The sequence below is a fragment of the Vulpes vulpes genome, chromosome 16 (genome assembly GCF_048418805.1).
Source record: "Vulpes vulpes isolate BD-2025 chromosome 16, VulVul3, whole genome shotgun sequence".
Classification (NCBI taxonomy): Eukaryota; Metazoa; Chordata; class Mammalia; order Carnivora; family Canidae; genus Vulpes; species Vulpes vulpes.
In genome coordinates this window covers 83,772,093-83,795,527 of record NC_132795.1, presented here as the reverse complement: position 1 = coordinate 83,795,527, position 23,435 = coordinate 83,772,093, and the positions used below count along the sequence as shown (strand labels likewise).

Here is a 23,435-nt window from a genome sequence, read left to right as displayed (position 1 = left end):
CTTTTTTTTTTTTTTTTTGGCTTTCTCTGCCAACATTGCTCTAACGCTTTATTTTTTTTTTTTTAATTTAATTTTATTTATTTATGATAGGCACACAGTGAGAGAGAGAGAGAGAGGCAGAGACATAGGCAGAGGGAGAAGCAGGCTCCATGCACTGGGAGCCTGACGTGGGATTCGATCCCGAGTCTCTAGGATCGCGCCCTGGGCCAAAGGCAGGCGCCAAACCGCTGCGCCACCCAGGGATCCCGCTCTAACGCTTTAATAATGGGTTGAAAGATTCAGGAAAAAGAAATCTTATAGGATTTTCCTATATTTTAAGAGAAGGGAGGCAGCATTAGAAAGAAAGTATTTCTGCAGTTTTTTTGCCATGCAGAGGAGAGAGAGGGAGAAACACCATAGTCCTTACTTTATGATGGCTAGTCAGCATGGGGGGACCGCATGGAAGCCTCAGAGGCCATAATGAGCTCCCCTGATGAAAACCAAGAGGGCACATCTGACCTCTCTGAGCTTCTGTGCCTTTGTCCATACACTGGGATGCGAACATCTACCCTATCTGCCCTGGCAAGGCTAAGGGAGCAGTTGCACACCAAAAGACTTTGTTAAACCACCCTTCATTGAATACATTGGTTGGGCCTTGTAGTGTCCTAACCTCACTTTCTCGGGTTAGGTTAGGTTCTTCCTTGCAAGGGAAAATGCAGCTCCTCAAATGTTCAGTATAGTTTGCATCCAAATGCACTTTGGTAGCAGATTGTCCTGCAAAACTTGAATCTGCTTTTGCTTTTTTGTTTACATTTTAGCTTCTGCTCACTTGTTGAGTTCTCATTTTAAGCTGTATTTCATCTGTGTTAAGCCCATTGGAGTGAGAAGCTCATCCATAAGATAATGTGCTCCAAACTCCTATTTCTCTCTCTGAAGACGGGTCTGAATTGAGTAGAAGATAGGACCAAGCAATTAGACTTTTGCTTTGACTGGAATATACTTTGATTAGAATGGATCAGAAAAGAAACCTCGCAAATGGGAAAATACAATGATTTTAATTATGTTATTTCACTAATGAAGGTTTGATGTACATAAAATATATAGAAGCTATATAATTTCATGTTGGCCATACTTCATGGGGTTATATTCTGAAGTTACTATTTTCTAAAATCATTTTCTATTCATATATGCAGGTGTTGTGTTTTTTCCCTTAGAATTACTCTCTTTAAACTTTTTACCTTCTCTAAGGAAATTTTTTATACTTTTTAACTTGGATCCATTATGGTTTTTGTTGTTATTGTTGATTTCAGAGAGGGGGGGGGCAGGGAGAGGTGGTGAAGGGCAGAGGGAGAGAGAGAGAGAATCTTAAGTAGGCTCCAAGGTCAACCTGACTGGGGCTCAGTCTCACAACCCTGAGATCATGATCTGAGCCAAAATCAAGAGTCATATACTTAATTGACTGAACCACCCAGCTGCACCATCCATTATGATCTTTTCTTCTGAACTGAATAGAACTGAAATTCTACTTCTTATATTTAATATTCTTTTTTCATTCAGTATTTGCAGGAATATAGCATAACGGTCACAAACTGTGCCCTAAAGTTGGGACCACTTCTTAATGACATGACTTTGAGCAAGTTTTACCTTTCTGAACCTTAATTTCCTCATCAAAAAGTGGTAATAATTATTGTCCCTGTCTTCCTCATAGTGTTTTTGTGAGGCTAAAATGAGATGACCCATATGTACTGTCTGGCACATGTTTGGCTCAGCTACTTACCATCTGTCAGCATCACTATTAAAAAAATAAATATCTTAAAAGTTGAGATTGTCTCATATTCCTCTCTTTGCACCAAACCCCATGTACAGTGCTTGGCATCTGACAGATTCTCAGTAATTATTTCCTGAATAAATGGCAAAAATATCCAGTAAGTTTTATGTAGTCCCCATTCTTTGTTTGCCAGCCCACTGGTTTATCCTTGCTTCTGGAATTTTTCACTGAGAATTACAGATACCAGAGATTGGACTCCTGGAATGTACTGAAATCTTGGTGTTTATGCAAGAAAGGTTGCATTTTTTAAATCAGACTGCATATTCTGGGGGTATTTTTCAGCACTCTTTTGGCTTTGGACTTGACACTCTCACAAGTCATGGATCTCTGTCTTTACACTGGCTCTGCTGATCTCACAGCTCCACAGTTTTGGGGTTTTTTGTTTGTTTTAAAGATTTTATTTATTCATGAGATACACAGAGGCAGAAACATAGGCAGAGGGAGAAACAGGCTCCATGCAGGGAGCCCGATGTGGGACTCGATCCCAGGGCTCCAGGGTCATGCCCTGGGCTGAAGGCAGACACTTAACTGCTGAGCCACCCAGGCGTCCCACCACAGCTCCACAGTTTAGATCATCTGGTCCAAACAGTGTGTTTTACCATAAACCACCCTCATTTCTGCTTTACTTTTACCAACGGGTGGGATCATTGCATTAAAGGTCATGGCTCAGGAATGGTGTACTTCCTGTCGCCAGGATTTGGACAAACCAGAGTCTGTCTCAGCTGGCCTGGCCATTTCAATATCTGTTCTACCTGCAGCTGGAGGGAGCTGATGGAGAAGACATCCATGATCATGCAGCTACTTAGAGAATAGAACTCAAGGGAAAGCACTTTGGGAAGTAAGAGGGCTTGTTTCACCTCCCACTCTAAATCAGTTTCTGTAATCTAGCTTTCATTTGTAGTCTATTTTAGTCCATTGTTGAACTGGGTCCTTGTCCAGTTAATGAAATCACTACTTTGTTTACTATTTGGCTATCATTTCTTGTCTATATACTTCTTTGGCAAAGACTCCCAGAGATATGTCCAAAGCCGTGTGCAAAACCAAAGCCTTAACGTCATTCTCCATCCAGTCCAAACTAGTTCACAAAAACTTTTTAGACAGCCACTGTAAGCATCTTTTTCTAAAGCTGGACCTTTTGCAGATTAAGAGAGGTAGCCTATTCTAATCTTGTCCTATTCACCCTGTTGATGAGGGAGAGATTCCTGCCCTACAGTTATGGGGATGGTTGAACACATGACACCTGACACTGGACAGCTGACACTGTCAATGGTTTACTAGTCACTTTTGCTCACAGCCACAGAGATAGACACCATGTCCTACAGGGCCACATGGGAGTTCCATCAAGAACGGAATGAGGGCAGCCCTGGTGGCCCAGCAGTTTGACACCGCCTTCAGCCCAGGGCGTGATCCTGGAGACCCGGGATCGAGTCCCACGTCGGGCTCCCTGCATGGAGCCTGCTTCTCCCTCTGCCTGTGTCTCTGCCTCTCTCTCTCTCTCTCTCTCATGAATAAATAAAATCTTAAAAAAAAAATGGAATGAACATCCAGAGGCTGTGGGGAGGCAGGCTTTGTAGTGTCAAGAGGATGAGGTCACCCCTGGTTTCCACTGGGGAATGTGATTGGGTTGTTTGAATGGTCTCGCAGGCTGGCAGGGAACTAAAACTTGATACTCAGAGATAAGCAGAAAGTGCATCTGGTCCCTTGGAAGCAAGGTTTTTGGCCAGAGGTCCTCTTCCGTAAGAGCAGGCTGGGAAAGCAAATTCGCAGTTAGGCCATTTGAGCTCCTCCTGATTTCATCAAATGTCAAAGCAGCATGTAATATTGGGCCTTAATTTTTTTAGGATTAACACCATACAGGCCATCCTAACATCACATCATTCGCTCATCACTTTGGAATGTTACTCTAGATGGGTGTTTGTGAAGGTCTTACTTTTGGTAAAATTGTGAGCTACGCAGGGACAGCCAGCACTTCCAAGACCAAGCACTCTATGGTTTGGAAAGACATGATTGGCATTAAAATAACCTGTTCTGTACTATGTCGCAGTGATATTTTCAAATTTAGTCCTACGAAGACCATTTAATACACTCAAGTTTTGTTCCTGGGTGTGGTTAGTTTTTTAAATGTAGCCAAACCTTTAGTCCTAAAGGCTGTGCTGGGTAGAATTTAAACTTGTATCGGTGAAGAGTTTGAACTCATGGCTGGCACCGTTGCCCACTTACCATCCTCATCCTGCTGAATTAAAGCCCTGTGATGTGCCACGGATTGACAGCTCTACACATTTAGACTTACCCACGTTTGCTGACATTCGAGAAGAGCTAATGTGTTTTCTTTCCACTCTGTTTTCAAACAATGGGTAAAACAATAAAATGAATGGAACATGGGCATTCTTTTTAAAATCAGAGTTAAGCTAAGGCCTAAATACCAGAATGCTGAGGTCTCAAATGTATTATTCAGGCTGCGTATTTTAGGCACTAATGGGGCCCATTAAGAGGTCTTATTGTTGCTAAATTGAAGCAAATTGGTGTGAAGAAGGAAATGTGAGGAGGTTGCAGACAGATTGAAAGAATTTACAATATATCCCCTCAATTTTCTAAAAATCTAATATGAAATCTTTTATCCATCTCAATTTAAGTCCATTAAACTGATTGTATTTTCTACTTTATTAAAATATTTGTTAAATTCTACATGACCATAAACACAAAGCTCTTTCCCTTTTAACTGTGTTTTACAGTTAGACAAATGAAGTTTTCAAAATCTCGCTGATTTTGATATTGTCAGGGTAATCCATTATGTCTCTGAGACAGAATGCCCTTCTTGTACGTCTTAAAAATAATCCAATCTAGATCCATCACAGAACAGAGGAAATACTGTTGTAAAAAAACGATTCATTTTACTTGCACATGAAAACTTGAACAGTTAAATTCAAATGAGATTTCCATTTACTCGACTCTTTATTGGCATAGAAATCCCTCTCCAGAGTTGAACACTGCTTTTAAGGATTAAGTGCTAACTTTCTTTCCCTACTGTTAGTTCTAAAAATTTTCTAGTGAAATCACCACTTATATAATTCCAAATTTGGGATTAGGAATTTGATGTACATGTTTTCAGTAGGGTGTTTTTTTTTCATAGTATAAAAGAATACATACTCATTATAGAAAATTTTGGTAAACACAGATAAAACGTGCAATTTGACCTGCTAAAGACAACAACTGTTCACCTTCTGTGAATTTGTTTCCATTTTTCCTTCATTCAACCTAGAGCTGTGCTGTCTCATTCGGTAGCCACTAGCCCCTTGTAGCTGGGCCTCCCAAGCCCCATTTGGTCTCCTCTTCAGCAATGCCTCCAGGCACGGTTTGTATTCCCTCTTCCTGCTCCTGAAGTCTGGAAATTGCCTCTAGGCAGAAAATAATGGCAACTACAGGGCTCACCTCAATTGTTTCCCTTTCCTCAGAGATCACTGTTCTGTAAGGCATGTTGTCCAATGTCTAGAAACAGTTTTGTTTATTTTGTGCAGTGTTCTGGTTGTTTTCCATGGGAAGTTGTCATTATATCATGAATGATGGTGGAAGTTTTTGTCACCTTATTTTATGTGTCTCATAATATATGGTTAGATTATGGGAGAAGTATTTATAGGGGAATTTAAAACATTTTTAAATATATTTTCATGAAGACAAAGTCGTCTGTCATCTTAGTTTAAGCCTTGGGGCCTTGGGGGGAATATTTCTTTCTTTCTTTTCTTTTCTTTTTTTTTTTTTTTTTTTTTTAAGATTTTATTTATTTATCCATGAGGGAGACAGGGAGAGAGAGAGACAGACAGAGGGAGAAGCAGGCTCCATGCAGAGAGCCCGACGCAGGACTCGGTCCCAGGTCTCCAGGATCAGGCCCTGGGCTGAAGGGGCGCTAAACCGCTGAGCCACCCAGGCTGCCCTTTTTTTCTATGTTTAATTCAACAAACACTCTCGAGCACTTACTATGGCCATGTGCTATTCTAGGTGCTACAAATACGGCAGGGTACAAACTTAGATAAATTCCTGCCCTAAGCTAGCTTACATTGGGATAAAGACAATAAATAAAATATGGAATAATAGTTAGATGGTGATAGGCACCATGGAAAAAGAGAGACACAGGAAGTTTAGGGAATGAGTGACAATTTAAATAGATGTTCAGGGAAGGGCTGGTTAACGAAGTGACATTTACCCAAAGACCCAGAGTGATATCTGTGGATGTCTGGGAGAAGAGCATTTAAGTCAGAGAAGATAGTAAGTGGAAGGGATGCAGAGGATGCCTGGAACGGGCAAGGAATAGTGAGAAGATCATGAGGCTGGAGCAGGTGAGCAAGGGGAAGAGCAGTAGGAGATGAGGCCAAAGACCTAGGAGGGGGGCAGATTGTATATCTTTGAAATACATTGTAACAGTTGTGGCTTTTACTTAAAGTAAAATAGATTGGAATCAGAAGATTTTAAGTCAAAGAGTGACATGACCTAACTTCTGTTTTAACGGTGTCCCTCGATGCTATGTTGAGCATAGGCTGAGAGACAAAGGCAGGAGTGGGGAGTTCAGATAGGAGGCTATTAGAGCAATCATGGGCACTGGGATCAGGGGTGTCACCCTGGAGTTAGTGAGATGTGGTTGGATTTGAACATATATTTTTTAGCTTTTTTAAAAAAATATTTATTTATGAGAAACAGAGGCAGAGACACAGGCAGAGGGGGAAGCAGGCTCCACACAGGAGCCTGATGTGGGACTCGATCCTGGACCTCTGGGATCACACCCTGAGCCGGAGGCAGATGCTCAAGCGCTGAGCCACCCAGGCATCCCTTTTTTAGCTTTTTATTATGGAAAATATAGGAAAAAGTAAGGAATGGGCTAATGATCTCCGATGTGACTACTTTCGTAGTTGTCAGCTCATGTTTAATCTTGTTTCATCTATACCTCTAGTCACTTTCTGCCCCTCCTTTCCTCCTACTGGATTATTTTAAGCAAATTAAAGACATTTGAAGACATATCAGAGGAATGAAAGAGAAAAGTCAAGGATGACTGTCTTTTTCTAAGTCTTTGCCCTTGAGCATCTCAAAATGTGTTGTCATCCACAACAGAGATGAAGTCGTCTATAGGAGCACTGGGTGAAGTGGGGAGCCTGTTGGAGAAGTAAATTTGGAACTCAATTTGGGATATGAAAATTTGAGATGTCTAAAAGAAGTTCAGTTGGCAATGTTGAGTAGGCTGTTCCATGAACCCGAAATCAACAGAATAAGCCCGAGAAGGAAATGTAAATTTTAGAGTTGTCCACGTGCACATGATATTTAAAGTTATGAGACTGGAGGGACACCTGGGTGGCTCAGTTGGTTAAGCATCTGTCTCCAGCTCAGGTCATAATCTCAGGGTCCCACATGCGGCTCCCTGCTCGGTAGGGAGCCTGCTTCTCCCTTTGCTGCTCCCTCTGCTTCTGTGCTCTATTTCTCTCTGTGTCTCTGTCAAATTAATAAAATCTTTAAAGTTATGAGATTAGATAATATTGCCAAAGGAATGAGTACAGATTAAGAAGAAAAGATCTCCTAAGCTCTTGGGTTCTCCATTGAATGGTACAAGGTCAGAGAGAGGAAGAGAAATCGCCAACGAAGACTGAAAAGGTGTAAATAACAAGGTCAGAGGGAAATCAAAAAAGTGTGATGTCCAGGAAGCCAAATGGAAAAAACTGCTGATGGGCTTAAGTAAGAGAAGACCAGAGAATTGAGCAGTGGAGTTAACAACAATGAACAAAATCATTCAGGATAACAAGAGGAGTGCTGGTAGAAGGGAGGAGGAGCAAAAGCATGTTGGAAACAGATTCCAGAATGGAGAGACTGGATTACAGCAAGTATAGACGACTTTCTTGGAGGAGTAAAAGGAAGAGCTATGTGGTGGCAGAGGGAGGGGTCAAGAGCAGGAGAAATAATAGCATGTCTGTAGACTGATGGCAAAGATTGAATATTCAGTAGAAGACACAAATTGGTGGTGAGGTGTGAGAATTGCAAGAGCAACTTCCTTGAGGGTATGGGATCCGGCATTGCCCTCTGGGGTGGTAGATGGTTTGTCTACAGTAATCAGCTGGAAGGTAGAGGAAGTACCTGGATACCGGTGTGGGTAGTGGGACCTGGAACAGTGGGAGCTTCTGATGGAAACAGGAGGCAAAGCCACAGCTGGTATGGAAAGGACTAAGTATGACATCATCGTTTAGGAGGGTGGGGATGAGAGAACCCGAACAGTTGCTGGGCAGCAATTAGGTTCTTTGGGAGGTGAATGCCAAGGGCTCTGGTTTGTCTTAATAATTTTTTAGCCAGACTTCATGTCTGGGTCTCTTTACAGTAAATTTTGCTTAAAACTTAAGTCCTTGGGGATCCCTGGGTGGCTCAGCGGTTTAGCACCTGCCTTTGGCCCAGGGCGCAATCCTGGAGTCCTGGGATGGAGTCCCACATCGGGCTCCCGGCATGGAGCCTGCTTCTCCCTCTGCCTGTGTCTCTGCCTCTCTCTTTCTCTCTCTGTCTCTCTCTCTATCATGAATAAATAAATAAATCTTAAAAAAAAAAAAAAAAACAACACTTACGTCCTCCCTAGTATAACCTTATACTGTATACTTGGTAGCTAGCTCCTTCAACTCAAGAATGTTTTCTTCTATCATAACTGATTTTTCCTTGTTTCAATTATTTTTGGCTTTTTTTTTTAAACCCTAAACTTCTTTTGATTTACCAGTGGGTCAAGTAGGTGCTCTCTCTCCTCTAACCCACTCATTTTTCACTCTCACATTTTCTTTTCATTGTTCTTTGTTTCCTGATGACCTTTTCAGATTTAATTCTCTACACCAGTGTTTCCAAAGCCTGCCTGGTTGTCAAAATCACCTGCGGGTATTTTTAAACAGGCAGATTCAGGGAAAAAAGCCATGGAAGATTCTGAATGAAAAGGCCTGGGTTGGGGCCTGGTAGTATGTGTGTTTAAAAGGCTTTCTGGGTAATTCTGATAATCAGCTGGGATTAGTGACCACAGCTCTAGTCACTGATGAAATTTGCCAGTTACTAATTCTAGAAAGGATTGCAATTCCCGTTCCCTTCTGGGTCTCCTATAGTCTGTCCACGGCCTCAGTGTGTGTCTGTATGTGTATTGCCTGCTCTTCAGAACATGATTTTTACATCTCCGCCAATTTCCCTTAATCCATATATTTAATTTTACTCTGCGCTTGTCCCCCTCCCCCTCAGCAGCTCCCTGCTCTTCTCTCAAAGATCAACTTTCATTACAAGCTGTCGAGGATGAAAGCACATGTTCCCTGAAATTTCTTTTCCTAAAATAACTTTTTGAGGTGTGTACTTCGCCTGGCTCTAAAGGACCATGTTCCATTTACCTTGGCTGTGGTGCTTTTTTGGTAATTTTTTTTTTTCTTTAAAGATTTTACTTATTTATTCATGAGAGACAGAGAGAGAAAGGCAGGCAGAGACACAGGCAGAGGGAGAAGGAGGCTCCATCCATGGATCAGGCCCAGGGCTGAAGGCAGGCACTAAACTGCTGAGCCACCCAGGCGTCCCAGCTTTTTTGGTAAATTTTAAGGGTAGTTTTGTTTACTGTTTATCTTTTAATGAGAGTTTGGGGGCACCTGGGTGGCTCAGCGGCTGAGTGTCTGCCTTTGGCTCAGGGTGTGATCCAGGGGTTCTGAGATCAAGTCCCACATCACGCTCCCCACAAGGAGCCTGCTTCTCCCTCTGCCTGTGTCTCTGCCTCTCTGTCTCTCTCATGAATAAATAAATAAGATCTTTAAAAAAACAAAAAGAGAGTTTGACTATATACTGGTATTTGCCAGCAGAGGGTGGGTATCCCTCTCAAGTCTAAAGCCCTACAATGGTCAATCTCTCCCGATCCAGTATTTTGTTGTTTTGCTATGAGATTTCAAGGAGATTGAAATTTTTTAAATTATGAAATACACATTTGAAAGAATATTTAAAATAATTTATTATTAAGTTGAAATCATTAGCAAATGAATACATCAGAAGCTACCTGGCCTCGGTTCCATGCTGGAAGTAAAGGGACCACCCAGTGTGCCACTACCTATATCCTTCTCTTTCCTGTGGACTATGGTTGAGAAGTTAGATTATCTCAGGTCGTGGAGAAACAATGGTAGTTGGGATCAGAAGACAGAAGGGTTGATAATTCTTTTGTTATCTTAAAAAATAGTACCCCCAAAGTAGGATTTCTAGTCCATTTGTTCTGGGTGTTGTAGATATTGCATCTCAAAAACAGTGGTATAAAAAAACAACAACAACAACAACAAAAAAAAACAGTGGTATATCGTGTCTACCTGTTTATGCCAGTTTCTTGGTGAAGCATTGGAAGCATGTTGGTAATCCAGATTAATGTGCATTGAATTCAGTTAGAAATTGTCTTGATGATTGAAAATGACCAAATGACTGACTATAATCCTTGCTCTTAATACTTGTTTTGAAACAGAAATTCTATTTCCAATACAGTTAATCTCTTGGAATCTTCTCTTTCCCTATGCATTGCTAGTATTTGTAAAAAATGAGAAGCAGGGGGTGGGGGCAGCAGCTGTCAGATCAGAGGCTTGTATTCACTGCTGCTTGCAGAGTCCATTGTGCCACCATGGGATATAAGACTAATACAAGAAAAACATAGTTTGAGGATAAAAGAAATATCTTGGACATACAACCAATAATGTATACAGACCTTTTAGCAGCAGAGAGAGCATAAATCATGTCTCTAAGGGGGGAAAGCCCACCTTCTGGAGAAAAACCTGCTAATGAGATCACACAGTAACTAGACTTTTTAATTCTAAGGTTTAAAATTTTTATCAGACTTTGCTTTTATTCAAAACAATTTGAATAAGTGAAGAAAAGGAAAATGACCTCTTACACGTAAGTCTAAATGTCCAGTTAAAGATCTCTAAGGTATGTTTATAAAATACATTTTAATTAAGCCTCTAATTATATATTTGTAGTTCCTCTTGCATGTTTTTCAGTTTGATAACATAGAAACAAAAAACCACAGAAATCAATTTCAGAAATATTTTAGCTACCAAGGACCTTTATGGAGGCCACTGTGAAAAAAAGAATTTATTTCCAATAGTACTTTTCATAAAGTATGCATGCTTCAGTGAAAGTGGCTAAAGGTAGAGTATCATGCCACACTGGCTTGACAATGAATTTAAGGTTAACATATGTGGTGGGTCACTTAGAAAAGAAGACCCCAGATACTAAATTCCATGTCATCTTGTTGTTTATTTTTGTTTCTTTGGAAGAAGATTCTTCTTAGATGTCTTAGGGAGAATCCTAATGCATAGAAAAGGAGAGGGCTCTTTTCTACGCACAGGGCTGCTCTGGTTGGAGCAGATATTGGGACCCTCAGCTGTCCATCTTTCACATCACCCTTTTCTACCTCTCCTGGCACCACCTTTTGGGAGGCCTCTGGCTTACTGGAATCCCACAAAAAGTCTCAATGTAGTTGAAATTCTTGACTTTGCAAATATATCTAGACATTACAGCTAATTAATGGATGGGGTTGGGCCCAGAATGAATTCCTATTTTCTACTGCACAAAGTTGCCTGTTTGCAGCTCCTGAAATTAGTTCTGGATAGAAAAATCTCTTCCCTTTAACTAAATAGTAGACATTCTTTGATATTTAAATTAATGGAGGCCAGAGAGAGCTATCATATGAAATGTATTTGTGAACTATATACCTTCCAAACACGGGCTCATTTTTGGAAGTTGATTTTGGTATTCTGTTGTCTCTAATTATGAGCTTAGAGATAGGTGGGGCTTCTCAAAAATGCCTTCAGTAGACAAAGTTAAAAATATTTAGTCAAAAATAGTGCCCTGCTTCCAGCACAGATTAGTGTGTGTGGCCGTGTCCCCTGCCCAACTCCCCCACCCACCCAAGTTGTCTTCCTTCAGTGCTTCCCTGCCCTTTGTTGAAGAAAGTTGCACCCTGAAGCACAAGGATCCTTCAGGCTGCAGAGTAAATCCCTGAGTTTAGAGATTCCCAGGGTCAAATGACACATTCTGTGTTTCTTCTCCAGCTCAGAAGCCTTTACCCTTCCTAATGGGAAAATCTCGTGTCTCTCCCAGACCCAAGTTGCTTCTAAGGGCCCCACCTGGGTGCTTATAGTCTCTCTTAAGCATATACCCTCCATCCAAGAAGATTGTACTGAGCTTTAGTTCCTGAGCTAGCATTTTAAAAGACAGGCATCTTTATATGACTATAATAAATAGTGTTTAATATGTTTCTACAAATCATACCCACAAATCTGAGGATATGGGCATGTGGGGTGTTAGGACACTTGGTTGATAATCAGCTTTTGCTTAATTTTTTTCCTTGGTTTTTAAAATGTCTAATCTGACAAACTAAACCTGTCGAGGCTTATTATCTAAAATATGTACATTCAAAATCCTTTGTATGAGTTCATGGTGGCAACTGTCATATCAAGTTTACCGGTAAGATGTATCACCTGGTCTCAAGAACCCCTTTTTAAAATTGTTTTACTGGGCAGCCCGGGTGGCTCAGCAGTTTAGTGCCACCTTCAGCCCAGGGTGTGATCCTGGAGTCCTGGGATCAAGTCCCATGTCGGGCTCCCTGCATGGAGCCTGCGTCTCCCTCTGCCTGTGTCTCCTTTTCTCTCTTTGTGTGTCTCTCATGAATAAATAAATAAATCTTAAAAAAAAATAAAATTGTTTTACCTTTTTTCCCTCTTGCTTTCTACCCATTCGTGAACACCTACTTTTAATCATGATTTACAACATTTTTCGTCCAGTAACAGAATTAGTTATGTGTTAATCACTAAGCAACCTTGACTAATGTGATTCACTTAGTGCATTTAGAAGATTGTGCCAGCAAAAAAAAAAAAAAAAAAAAAAAAAAAAGAGATGATTGTACCAGCAAAGTACGATTTTCTTATAAGGAGGATATCGAGGTAATAAAAAGTGACATATTGGTGTCACTTCGGAGATGATATTATTCTAAAATCACTTAGCCTTTCTCTTATGTGTAAAGAGATACAGATTTTGTTTCAGACTTGAGTGTGCAAGAAATGTCTCTTTTGTTTTCTGTAAATCAAAACAAGCCTGTTTCAAGTCCTATCCTGAGAGGTGGAAAGTTAATTCTCAGTCTTCCCTGGGGTTTTCTATCCTCATCCTGAAGGACCACATAAAGGATCTCATGCAAGGAGAGGATTCAGGAAAGACTTCCCTGATTTCTAGTCAATTCCAGTTACCAGGACTGCTGTCCAAGCCACCGTCCCTTGTAGCAGGATATTTTGTAGCACTTTTTGGGACAGGAATTTCACCTGGTACTGGGACTCCCTGGGCCTGGGATCCCATTTCTCTGGATGCTCTAGCTGCTTCCTCTTCAAATGGACCCATCCTACAGAGGCACCACTGGGGGGAAAAAAGACGCAGGTCTCCATTTCTTTGGAAACCTACAGCCTTTGGTCCCTTTTCAAAATCTTGGATAATCTCCTCCTCCTCTTGGCTCTTAACACTTCTACTTTTCTTTTACCTGCTAAAGGCCTAGGGTTTATCTTTGTCCTCAACTCATAGCATCATGCCCTCTTTAAAATAAGATCTTGGAAGAGAAGTTGTTTTCAGAAAAAAAAAAGTTGTTTTCAGGAGACTAGCACCAAAGCCTTCCCTGAGCTTAGGGAACACAAAGGCTTTTCTATCTTCCTTCAACAAAGAGTAGGGAAATAAGAGCAAAATTCAAATTGAGTATCACAATAGTCTCCTATATAATATTTGACACGTATAATAATTTACATGATGATATTAGAGTAATAGGAAAGTTCTTTATTCCTTTAAGTATGTTTGGAAAGTTTAAAAAATATTTGTCATTCGCTGATGTTGTGTTGCCTTACATATATTTGGTATCAACATTACCGTTATCCATAGAGTTAACCTTTCAAAGGAATGTAAGCCCCATTTAATTTCCTTTTTCTCAATTCTAATCTTGCAGTAGGTGAAGGAGGAAGGCCTGAAGTCATTCTCCATGCCATGGAAAGGAGCAATGGAGATTGGCTGCATAGCCAGAATGGTGGTTTCTAATGTGTATTCCTAGGGGATGTGCAATTGTGCAAGGCAGACAAGATGCAGGAGAACAAGTGAGATCAGCTGTGTAGGGATCCCGGGATCTCCATGCCTATTTCCCAACATCCCAGTTGTGCTTTTTTACTTACTTTTTGTATTCCATGTAATACTTTGTTTAAATGAAGGATTCCATTGCTATAAAAATTAGGAAATCATTGAAGGATATATGCATGTATGTACCTATAACATTTGAAACTCCCCAGCACTTGGAGTTAAAGATCTTCCTTTTTCAATAGTATAATTCTATGGTGTAGAAATGAACATTCCCCTTAAACTATTCTGTTGATGAATTAATTACTATTTACACGTGAAAATTCCCAAATGATAGCTTAAGGTTAGGGGATAGTATAATTTAGACTCTCAGTTCCTTTTCTGGTTTATAGGACATCCATTGTAGATAGTTGTTGGCATAAATCTTGCTGCTTGTTATACTGAAATCGTTCACTTATCACTTCCATCACTCACCTCCCTATACAGAAAAATATGGTTCATAGAAAGCATTAACTAGTATTAGCCTATATACTGAATTGTGTCTCAACCAGGATTTTAAAAATTAACTCTTTATTGATACTATTTTATGGTTATATTGATCATCATGCATTTATATCTATTGGTTCTTCATATTAAACAAATTACTCAACTAAAATAACAAATTATTATGCAGAAGGTTTTAGAATTCATTTCAGACAACAATACTTAATTTTTAAATTATGACCTTTATTTTATGCCTAGCCAAATTACATGTTTGCTAGGACATTCATCAAAGATTTCATGAGACACAAGTTTAAATATTCATATTAAATGTTTTGTAATGACATTTATAATGTTAAGTTTTTAACTTTTTAAAAACATAGTTGAGTAAAACTATTTCAGTGTCAGACATTTTTAGTAACACATACTGTGTTGTAGCTTTCAGAACAGAGTTCCTTTTTTAACTTACTCTGCTACTAATATTCTAGTACATAGACTTAAGAATATATAGAGTTTGTTGTGCAATGTAAGCATTAAAATTTTTACTTCTATTAGTATCGGATACTAAAATTCGAGTATTCAAGTTTAGAGATGGTTTTTTCATTAGAAAAGTTCGTGCGGTCAATGCGAGAACTGGGACTTCCAACCTTGCTCAGCCAGGACATCCTACAAAAAAATAAACAAATAAAACTTAGCATACAGCATACACATGGACTAGCTGAAACGATCCCACTCTAGGTCACAATGGGGGTTTACTAAGTAATTTTTGCATTTAATGTGAAATACAAATTTTTTGTTGTTGTATACATCATATATACATCATGTATCAGAGTACCAGAGAGTTTAATACATAATTAAATATGGACAAAGAAAAGCTAGTATCAAATTAAGCACAGTAAACTGATGACTTCATATTATTCCCTCCCAAACATCCAAAGCCATTATAATCTAGCTCTTATACATAAAAGGATTGTAAGCATACAAAGTGGTAATAAAAACAATTCACCATTTTTTTCTCAATACTCAGCACATGGTAGATGGTGTATATATACATATATATTTGTGTAGACTGAAAGAAAATGAAAAAATGTATAAAAGTGATTTTCTGCAAACATTAAAATGAAATAAGAAAATATGTTCATCTAATCTATACAAAAGCCATTTCTTACTACATATATTATCAAAGTGACTATATTTAAAGGGACAAGTTAAATGCTCTGATACTATTTTTCTGCTTCTGTAGTGTGATTTTTTAAAAAAAATATTTATTTATTCATGATAGACATAGAGAGAGAGAGAGAGGCAGAGACACAGGCAGAGGGAGAAGCAGGCTCCCTGCAGGGAGCCCGACCTGGGACTCAATCCCGGGACTCCAGGATCACGCCCTGGCCCAAAGGCAGGTGCTAAACCTCTGAGCCACCCAGGGATCTCCATGGTTTTCTTTATTAGCAATCTTTGTGTGTCTCATTTAATGCATTTGGATACTTCTCTGAGATTCTTCCTAAACAATTCAGGCTTATTTTAATATTGTTGACATTTCAGATATTACTGTTAAAGATCTTCCAGAATCTACCTATTAATAATTAGTTGAGATGACACATTAAGTGGGACAATGGGTAAACAATAAGATCAGTTTTATACAAGTGATGGTTGTTATGCCAGTGATGTTGTAGAAGTAGTCGACAAGTTCACTGGTATCCCCAAAGTTCTTGCAAGTTACGAAGCTGGTGCCATGCACAACTGTGTAATATCGTAAGTAACAATCTCATATAACCTTGAATTAAAAATGTTTTGTAGGCTAAAGTCTGATTTGCTGAAAATTACTCATCATCAGGTTAGACAAGAATTCCAATGACTCAAATTGGAATTGTGCTATTTTTCCCTTTCTTTGGCTCTTGTGACAGTTTACTAGGTAAGGGAAATTTCCATGTTTCTCCCTTTTGGAAGCTAAGCCCAATTACACATCTTATTTTCTTCAACTCAATCTTAAGTTGCACATATTGATGAATTTCATTTCAGTTATTATGAAAAGGAGCCAATGGCTTCAATTTTAATATATTTTTTTGAAATCTTCTCTGAGACAGAGACTGGAAATAATAAAAGCAAAAATGTACTGAGCACCATTTGCTCAGCGTTGTATTAAGTTTTTTTGTTTTTTTAAGATTTTATTCATGAGAGACAGAGAGGGAGGCAGAGAACCTAGGCAGAGGGAGAAGCAGGCTCCCTGCACGGAACACTCCCTGAGCCGAAAGTAAATGCTCAACCACTGAGCACCCAGGCATCCCTGTATTAAGTTCTTTAGATAGACACTCAACCCTGAGCCAAACATTAGCCCTGTACATTATAGTCCTGGACTATGCTCTCAAGTTACAGATAAGGAAAGAAAGCAGAAGAGTTATGTAATGTGCACAGGGTAACAGTGATGGTGGTGACAGATGGTCAGATTCTGGATGTGTTTTGAAGGTACAGTCAATAGATTTGCTGACAGATTGGAAATGATGTGAGGAAAAGAGAGAACTAAAGGATGACACCAGAGTTACTGGTGAAAAACTACTTGGTGGTGGTTGTGATTCACTGAAGTGGAGAGACTATGAGAAGAGCAGATGAGGGGTGTAGGGAAAATTAGAATATTGACTTTGAGCTATCTAGTAGACATCTATGTGAGATGTTGATCAGTTGGATCTTTGAGTCTGGCTGGAGAAGATGAAGTTTGAATTTGTCTGCAGGTAGCCAGTACTGAAAGTCATAAGACTGGATGCCATCACTAAGAGAATGAATATAGAAAAGTGAAGAGTTTCAAGGACTGTGTCTTTGGTTAGGGCATCCCAAAATTAAGAGCTCAGAAAGCAGAGAAAGAACCAGGAAAGAAAAGAAGTGTCCAGAAAAGCTGGGAGGGCATCCTGGACCAGGAGTCCAATGAAGCCCTCCACGAGCAGGAAGGTTCAAGTAAAGTGAGGACTGAGAACTAACCATTGCATTTGGCAACACACTGGTCACTGATGACCTTGAGAAGAACAGTTTTGTGGAGTGAAAGCTATATTTGAGCTCAAGAGAGAATGAGAAGAGAGCAGTTGGAAACGGTGAATCTGAGACCAGGACTAATGGCCCTATGAGTTGCAATGACTAACCCACCTAGGATGATAACTCAATGTATTTAGCTGGTGGAGAGCCTGGCTACCTACTTGAAGCTGGTCTTCAACGTTATTTAAGAACTTCATCAGCTATAAGTATGGCCAAGGAGAAATGATGCCCCTGGTAGGAGCAGAATGGTTGTGCTGTTATGATTCAGCTGTGTTCACACTGTGTGTTTGTAGCAGATGGAGGGCCAGTTTGTGCCAAGGCTCCAAGATGGTCCCTGTTGCTAGGAACCATCTTGCCTGACCTGTCTTACTTACCTTGGAGTGCTCTGGTCACCTGCCACTTTGCAATCCCTAAGACTTCACTTGTGTGCTGCTCCTGTAATCAGCTCTTTATAGATGTGGCTCGGGTCTGGAGATGACAGTTCCAGGAGTTCTGCTAGCTAAAGTGCTCTAGTTTCACCTCTTTGGTCCAAGGAAGGTATTAGTTAAGAACCACATAATCAAACAGTACCAATTAATTCATTTTGATTCAATAAATATCTAAGTAGCACTGTATGCAAGGCATATCCTTGATATTGGAATGCATACATGGATATCTAAAATGAAGTGGTTTTTTTTTTCCCCCCTCAGTAACTCACAAGCTAATGGAAGAGTTTGGAGAATGTTAAAAATAACTATAATTCAGAATGTGAAATGCAATGTGACTTTAACATAAAGTGAAAGGAACCGGATGGGGTTAATTTCCGGACAAGGTACTCGGGGACATCTTTGTGATAGCAATGGCACTGAAGCTAAGTTTTAAAAATAATACTAGAGAAATTTCCAAATCTTAGAATGAAGAATGCCACCTTAAACATGAGAGAAAACCAAGAAGCGTAGAGGAAAAAAATGTTAACTAATTAAAGCTATGAAACTTTTGAATGGCCAAAAAATGTTTTAAGCAAAGCCAAAGCAAACAGCAAACTGGAAAACTTATTTGCAGTTTTCTTACTATACAAAGAACACTTAAAAATCAATACGTAAAAGACAGCCATCCAATAGAAAAATGGGCAAAGAAAATAAACAGATGAAAGGGAAAGAAATGTAAATGGCCAATAAATATGAGAAAATATTCTCTTACTCATAATTTTAAAAATACCAATCAAGCAAGAAGGAGACACCATCTGTTACTTATGGAAACATGTGAAAATGTGATAATATCTAATAGTGATGGTTAAGGTGTGGGAAAAGAGGCACTTTTCTGGATTGTTGATGGGAATGCAAATTTGTACAGCCTTTTAAAAGGGCAATTTGGAGCCACTTCTCAAATTTGTAAATATCCATGACTTACGGACAAGCTGTCATAGAGAGGGGAGCCTGGGATACAGACTCTGAGGTGGAGATAAGTTTGTAGGGATGCTCTCAGGTTAAGAACTATGGGAGGCAAGGAAAGTAGACAGGATTGGACTGAGGGAGAAGTTGGGTGAGAGGTAGTTTCATTGAAGACCTCAGACAGGTCTTCAGGAGGAGCTCTGAAGCTGGGAAGACCCTTCAGGGTGGTCCCAATTTACAGTGAGAGGGCTGGGTCTTTACTCTAATGACTGGCTCCTGCCGCGGGGGGGGGGGGGGGGGGGGGGGTTGTGGAGCTGCCCAGAGAAGGAAGTGAGACAATTAGTGTGGTGATTTCCTTCTTCTGAGGCAGCTCCAGAAGCAGGCTGAGGATCAGTAGTCCTGGCATCTGAAGAAGAGGCCTTCAGTTCTGAAAGGGAGCCTGAGTGGCACATCTCAGCCCTACAGCAGAGAGCCTCACAAGTGGGAAGAAGGAATGAACTGAAGATGTAAGACAAAGAAGTGGTCATTGAGGGGACAAGACCCCAGGGTAGGATGGAGGAAACAGGATCACTAAGTAGATTCATTACGGTTAGAAAAGAGGACACCTCTTCTCTGTACAGAAGAGAAAGGGTCCAAAAAAAAAAAAGAGCAACTTGGATATGAAGAGAGACTGGCATATGATAGATTCCCTTTTCTTAGGAAAGTAAGGGGTAAGGTAATTTACTGAGAATAAAGGGAGATGAGGTAGGGCTGAGGAATCCGAGTGACAAGGGTGTTGATAACTGCTATGGGAGTTCATTGTTGGGACGGCCCTTGGAGGGGCTCGAGGGCCAGGAGTGGCACACACACCTGCCTGCACCACACTGTGCTTCCTACAAGCATGGTGGGACCAATGGGGCCACAGGCTTCTCCACACAGACATCCCTTACCAGGGGCAGAGTTAACAGTTCAATCAGATGTTCCCTAGAGTGAACAATGGAAGGCAGGACGCCCCGTCCCCCAATCTGGAATGGACTTCCCTTTAGCCAGCTGCAGAGCTGTGGTCTTAGGTTTACTAGAGGGAGGTGAATAAGCCATCTCATTGCAGAGTCTCCGATTTTGGTATCTTTTTATCTCTTCTCTTGGATTGGCCATTTCCTCCAGGGAAGCCTTGTCCAATGTCCTGCCTAGAGTCTATCCATTTGGCTGTATTCTGGGAAGAAGGGTAAGGCCTCAATATTCACTGTGTAACTTTCACTGAATACCTTGTTTTCAGCGCTTTTGTCTTTTTTTTTTTTTTTCCTCCAGCTGTGCCTAGAAGACCCTCTCCAGAGCATGAAACTCTGGCTTCCGCCTGGCTGGGCAGGGAAGCTGCTCTGCAGAGTGAGGGAGGGAGAGAATAGCTTATTAAACAAATTTTAAATCCCCACCTTTCTGCCCACTTCCAGGGGCTTGACTTGGGGGATTTCCGCTGTTAAAAGGGCCATGTCTCTGCTTTCCCCACCGGATGCTTACCATTCAGGTCAGTGTGACCACCAGCTCATCTGCTTTCTCATTTCCCAAGTTTTGTTGCCTTGTTTTCCAAAGTTTTATAGCTTTCTCTCCCGTTCTTTGTTCTAGTGGGTGTTTAAACCTTTTTAAAAAAAATCTATTTTACTCAAGTGGAGTTTAGGTGGGAACAGAAGTTAAATGCATATGTTCCCAATGTGACATCTTTAACTGGAAGTATGGCTTTACCCTTTATATTTAAATCTTTAATCCATCTGGAATTACGTGATTGCATGATACAAAAAAGAGGTCTTAATTTTGAATGCTTAGACATGTTCCCAGCACAACTATTATCATAGACTAAATCTGTGTTTATGTTTGAATCTTTTTCAGGACCTATTTGACTCCATTGATTCCTTTGGTTAATCTGTAAACCAGGACCAAACTATCTTAATTCTTATAGCCTTAGAATATTTATTAATGCTCAGCAGCCCCTATACTACCCCAACCCCTAACTTAATAATTCTATTTCTAATTGTCCTTGTTTATCTCGAGGTCTACGAGATTTTAGCATAATTTTGCCCAATCCCTTCAAATCCCCTTTAAAAAAAATCTTAAAATAATTCAGAACTGGCATTCTAACATTTAATCTTGTCAGGAAGAGTAACAATCTTCCCTGCTTTTGTTCAAGTCTTTATGTTCCTCATCAAAATTTTGTAGTTTACTTAATTCAAGTCCTCTTTCCTGCTAAATTAATATGTAAATATATTCTATTTTTCTTGCTGTTTTGAACAAGATGCTTTTTAATCCTCATGGTTTTCAACCGGCACATAGGGAACTAGTGACATCTTCATTATCATCAGATGCCTTATTGAAGTTTCTTACTAGAATAGTTTTCTTTTCTTGGGGTTCCGAGGTAAACCACCCTATGTAGCTCTCCAGAATTTGTTCTGTTAATCCACTGACTGAATAATTTAAATTATTCTTTATTGTAGGTTATGGAACCACATTTTGGTGACTTCAATGCCTTTGAGAGAATTGCCTTAGTACATCAAGAAAGAAAGAATCATAAAAGTGTTCACTCAGTCAGGGGGCCAGCATTCATGGCTCTGGCTTCAGCATATTTTACCTATTAGGTTAGTAGACTCAATAAATACTGAATGGATGGTTGGATGGATGAGTGAATTATATTTGCCTGAGCAACACTGAAGTCTAATAGTTCTGCTGTAAATCTCAGTCTGTGTGTATATATCTTTCAGGTATTTTTATTTAAGGAATATGATCCACTGATAGGCTTTAAAAAACAGTAAGAAGGTTCAACTAATAAAAATGGAAGGATACAAATGTAAAGTGGAAAATTCTGTTAACAGGAGTCATGTTATTTGATCGTGTTCTCCCGTCACTCTAGTTATTTTAAACGCTGTATGTAGAGATTTTGAAAATGAAACTAATTTCTGTAAAGTTTAATTCTTTTACCAAAATCATGTTGTCCTTAACAATGGAGTAATCATATAAGAAGAAATTTCATTATAGATCTATCCTTTACATGTTTGATGAGGATTATATATTGTTGTAAAGATAATTTTTGTATAGAATGGCAAAAGACCATGATCTTGCATGCATGTTAAGTATTCTTGAGGCCATCTTTGTCTGAAAGGAAATAAAAACAGTGTTGATAAATGTTAAATGACCAAGAAAAAAAAATCTATTCATTTAATAAATTAACTGTGTTGTGTTTTTCCATTCCTACTCAGGCAGGCACCAACTACGGGTCCCCTTGGGTTTCCACAGCACTCTGATTCTTCCGTGCAGATGGCACATATTTAGCTATCAAGTATAGTAAACGCTACACATTTATGGCCTCAGCAGCCAGCAAAGAGGCCAGCTGTGGCCTTTTAAAATGCACTCAGGGATTTACCCTCCTAGAGTCCCTTCCCTGATTGCCCCTATCTAAAAAAGACCTGGCCCCCAACTATTGAGTGCATCATGGGAATTACTACATTCTGCAACTGTTATGTTTATGTAATTCTTGATGTGTTCACTATGTGCCTCCTCCGCATTAGAATGCAAATTCTAAGAAGGCAGAGGAGTGTGACTCACTACTGCCTCCCCAACATCTAGCATGATGCCTGATGACAATGGGCACTCAATAAAAAACGATACATACTGAGTGAACCCATCTTTGTCACCTGCCGACCTTCTTCTGGTTTACGGCTTTGGTGCATGAGAAAAGGGGCATTCCCAGGGTCGTCCATAGTCCACACACAAAAGGGAGCCCTGGGCATGACCTTTTAACACTTTGATTTTATCTCACATGAAACCAAACACTCCCATTTTTTATACACTTTGAAAGGTAAACATAGTTGCTCTTATTACAGAAAACTGATAAAATTCATGGCAGTCCCAATGAAATAATACAAGTAATGACTATATTCATCCTCTTAGAGGAAGCTGGAGGTCTGTGGGTCTGACCTAATAACCTGAACGTAAGCATGCGAACTAAGTTTATTTCCAGAATCTGTTCACTTATTTTTGCCAGTCCCCATATGTTACTGCAATTCTTAAGTTTACCCATTCTATAAGCACAGTAACTGACTTCACCCAGAGGGCAGAGGGACTATTAGAACACCAGAGGGCCAAGTCCATCCTGCAAGCCCAGTCACCTGACCCACCGCCATTTATGTTCAGGGCACAGTTGGTTGTACATCCTCAGATACTGTACTTATCAAAAATCTTTAGACCCTGTTCTTAGTATCCCAAAGATGTAAAACACCTATTGTCGTAGGTGTATTAATTCAAGATTTTTAAAAAGAAAAGCCCTTTCTTCTCTCATAATCTTGCATGAAAGCTTGATGCCTGTAGAAATAAAGTGCTTCTCTGAAGCAAGGGGGATGGTAGGGGTGAGGTGCAGAACCTCCGCCCTAGGCCTGTTTCCCAGCTCTACCTCCAGCATATCTGGGGAATTCCAAGGGCTCTGAAGAGCCCAGTGTAAAAACTGCCCTATTAACCTATCACGGACGAGGATATAGGGAGTGGAATGCATGCAGAATCTGTCGTAAGTAGAAGTGGGAATCAACACAGGACTGTCTCTTCTATTACTCAGGTCATTTAGTGTTTCCTACAAAATGTAGTAAGCTCCTGGCATGAAATGAAAAACTCCATTTAACTAATATCCTTCTTGAAAC

General features: G+C 40.0%; 1 protein-coding gene and 1 long non-coding RNA gene across 9 annotated transcripts in view; one reads left to right on the top strand and one right to left on the bottom strand.

Moving 5' to 3' along the window:
* Positions 1 to 14,617: 14,617 nt before the first annotated feature.
* ACYP2 (acylphosphatase 2) overlaps positions 14,618 to 23,435 on the bottom strand; it is a 247,490-nt gene continuing 238,672 nt past the window's right edge. For all 8 annotated transcript variants that reach the window (XM_072742163.1, XM_072742166.1, XM_072742167.1 and 5 more), the window contains one exon: positions 14,618 to 15,058. In XM_072742163.1, the coding sequence (XP_072598264.1) occupies positions 14,944 to 15,058 (115 nt within the window). In that variant the 3' untranslated portion in view covers positions 14,618 to 14,943. The remainder of the gene's footprint in view (positions 15,059 to 23,435) is intronic.
* Positions 19,107 to 21,937, top strand: LOC112915252 (uncharacterized). The gene is made up of 2 exons (XR_003234031.2): positions 19,107 to 20,284; positions 21,246 to 21,937. It is a non-coding gene; the product is annotated as an uncharacterized lncRNA (long non-coding RNA).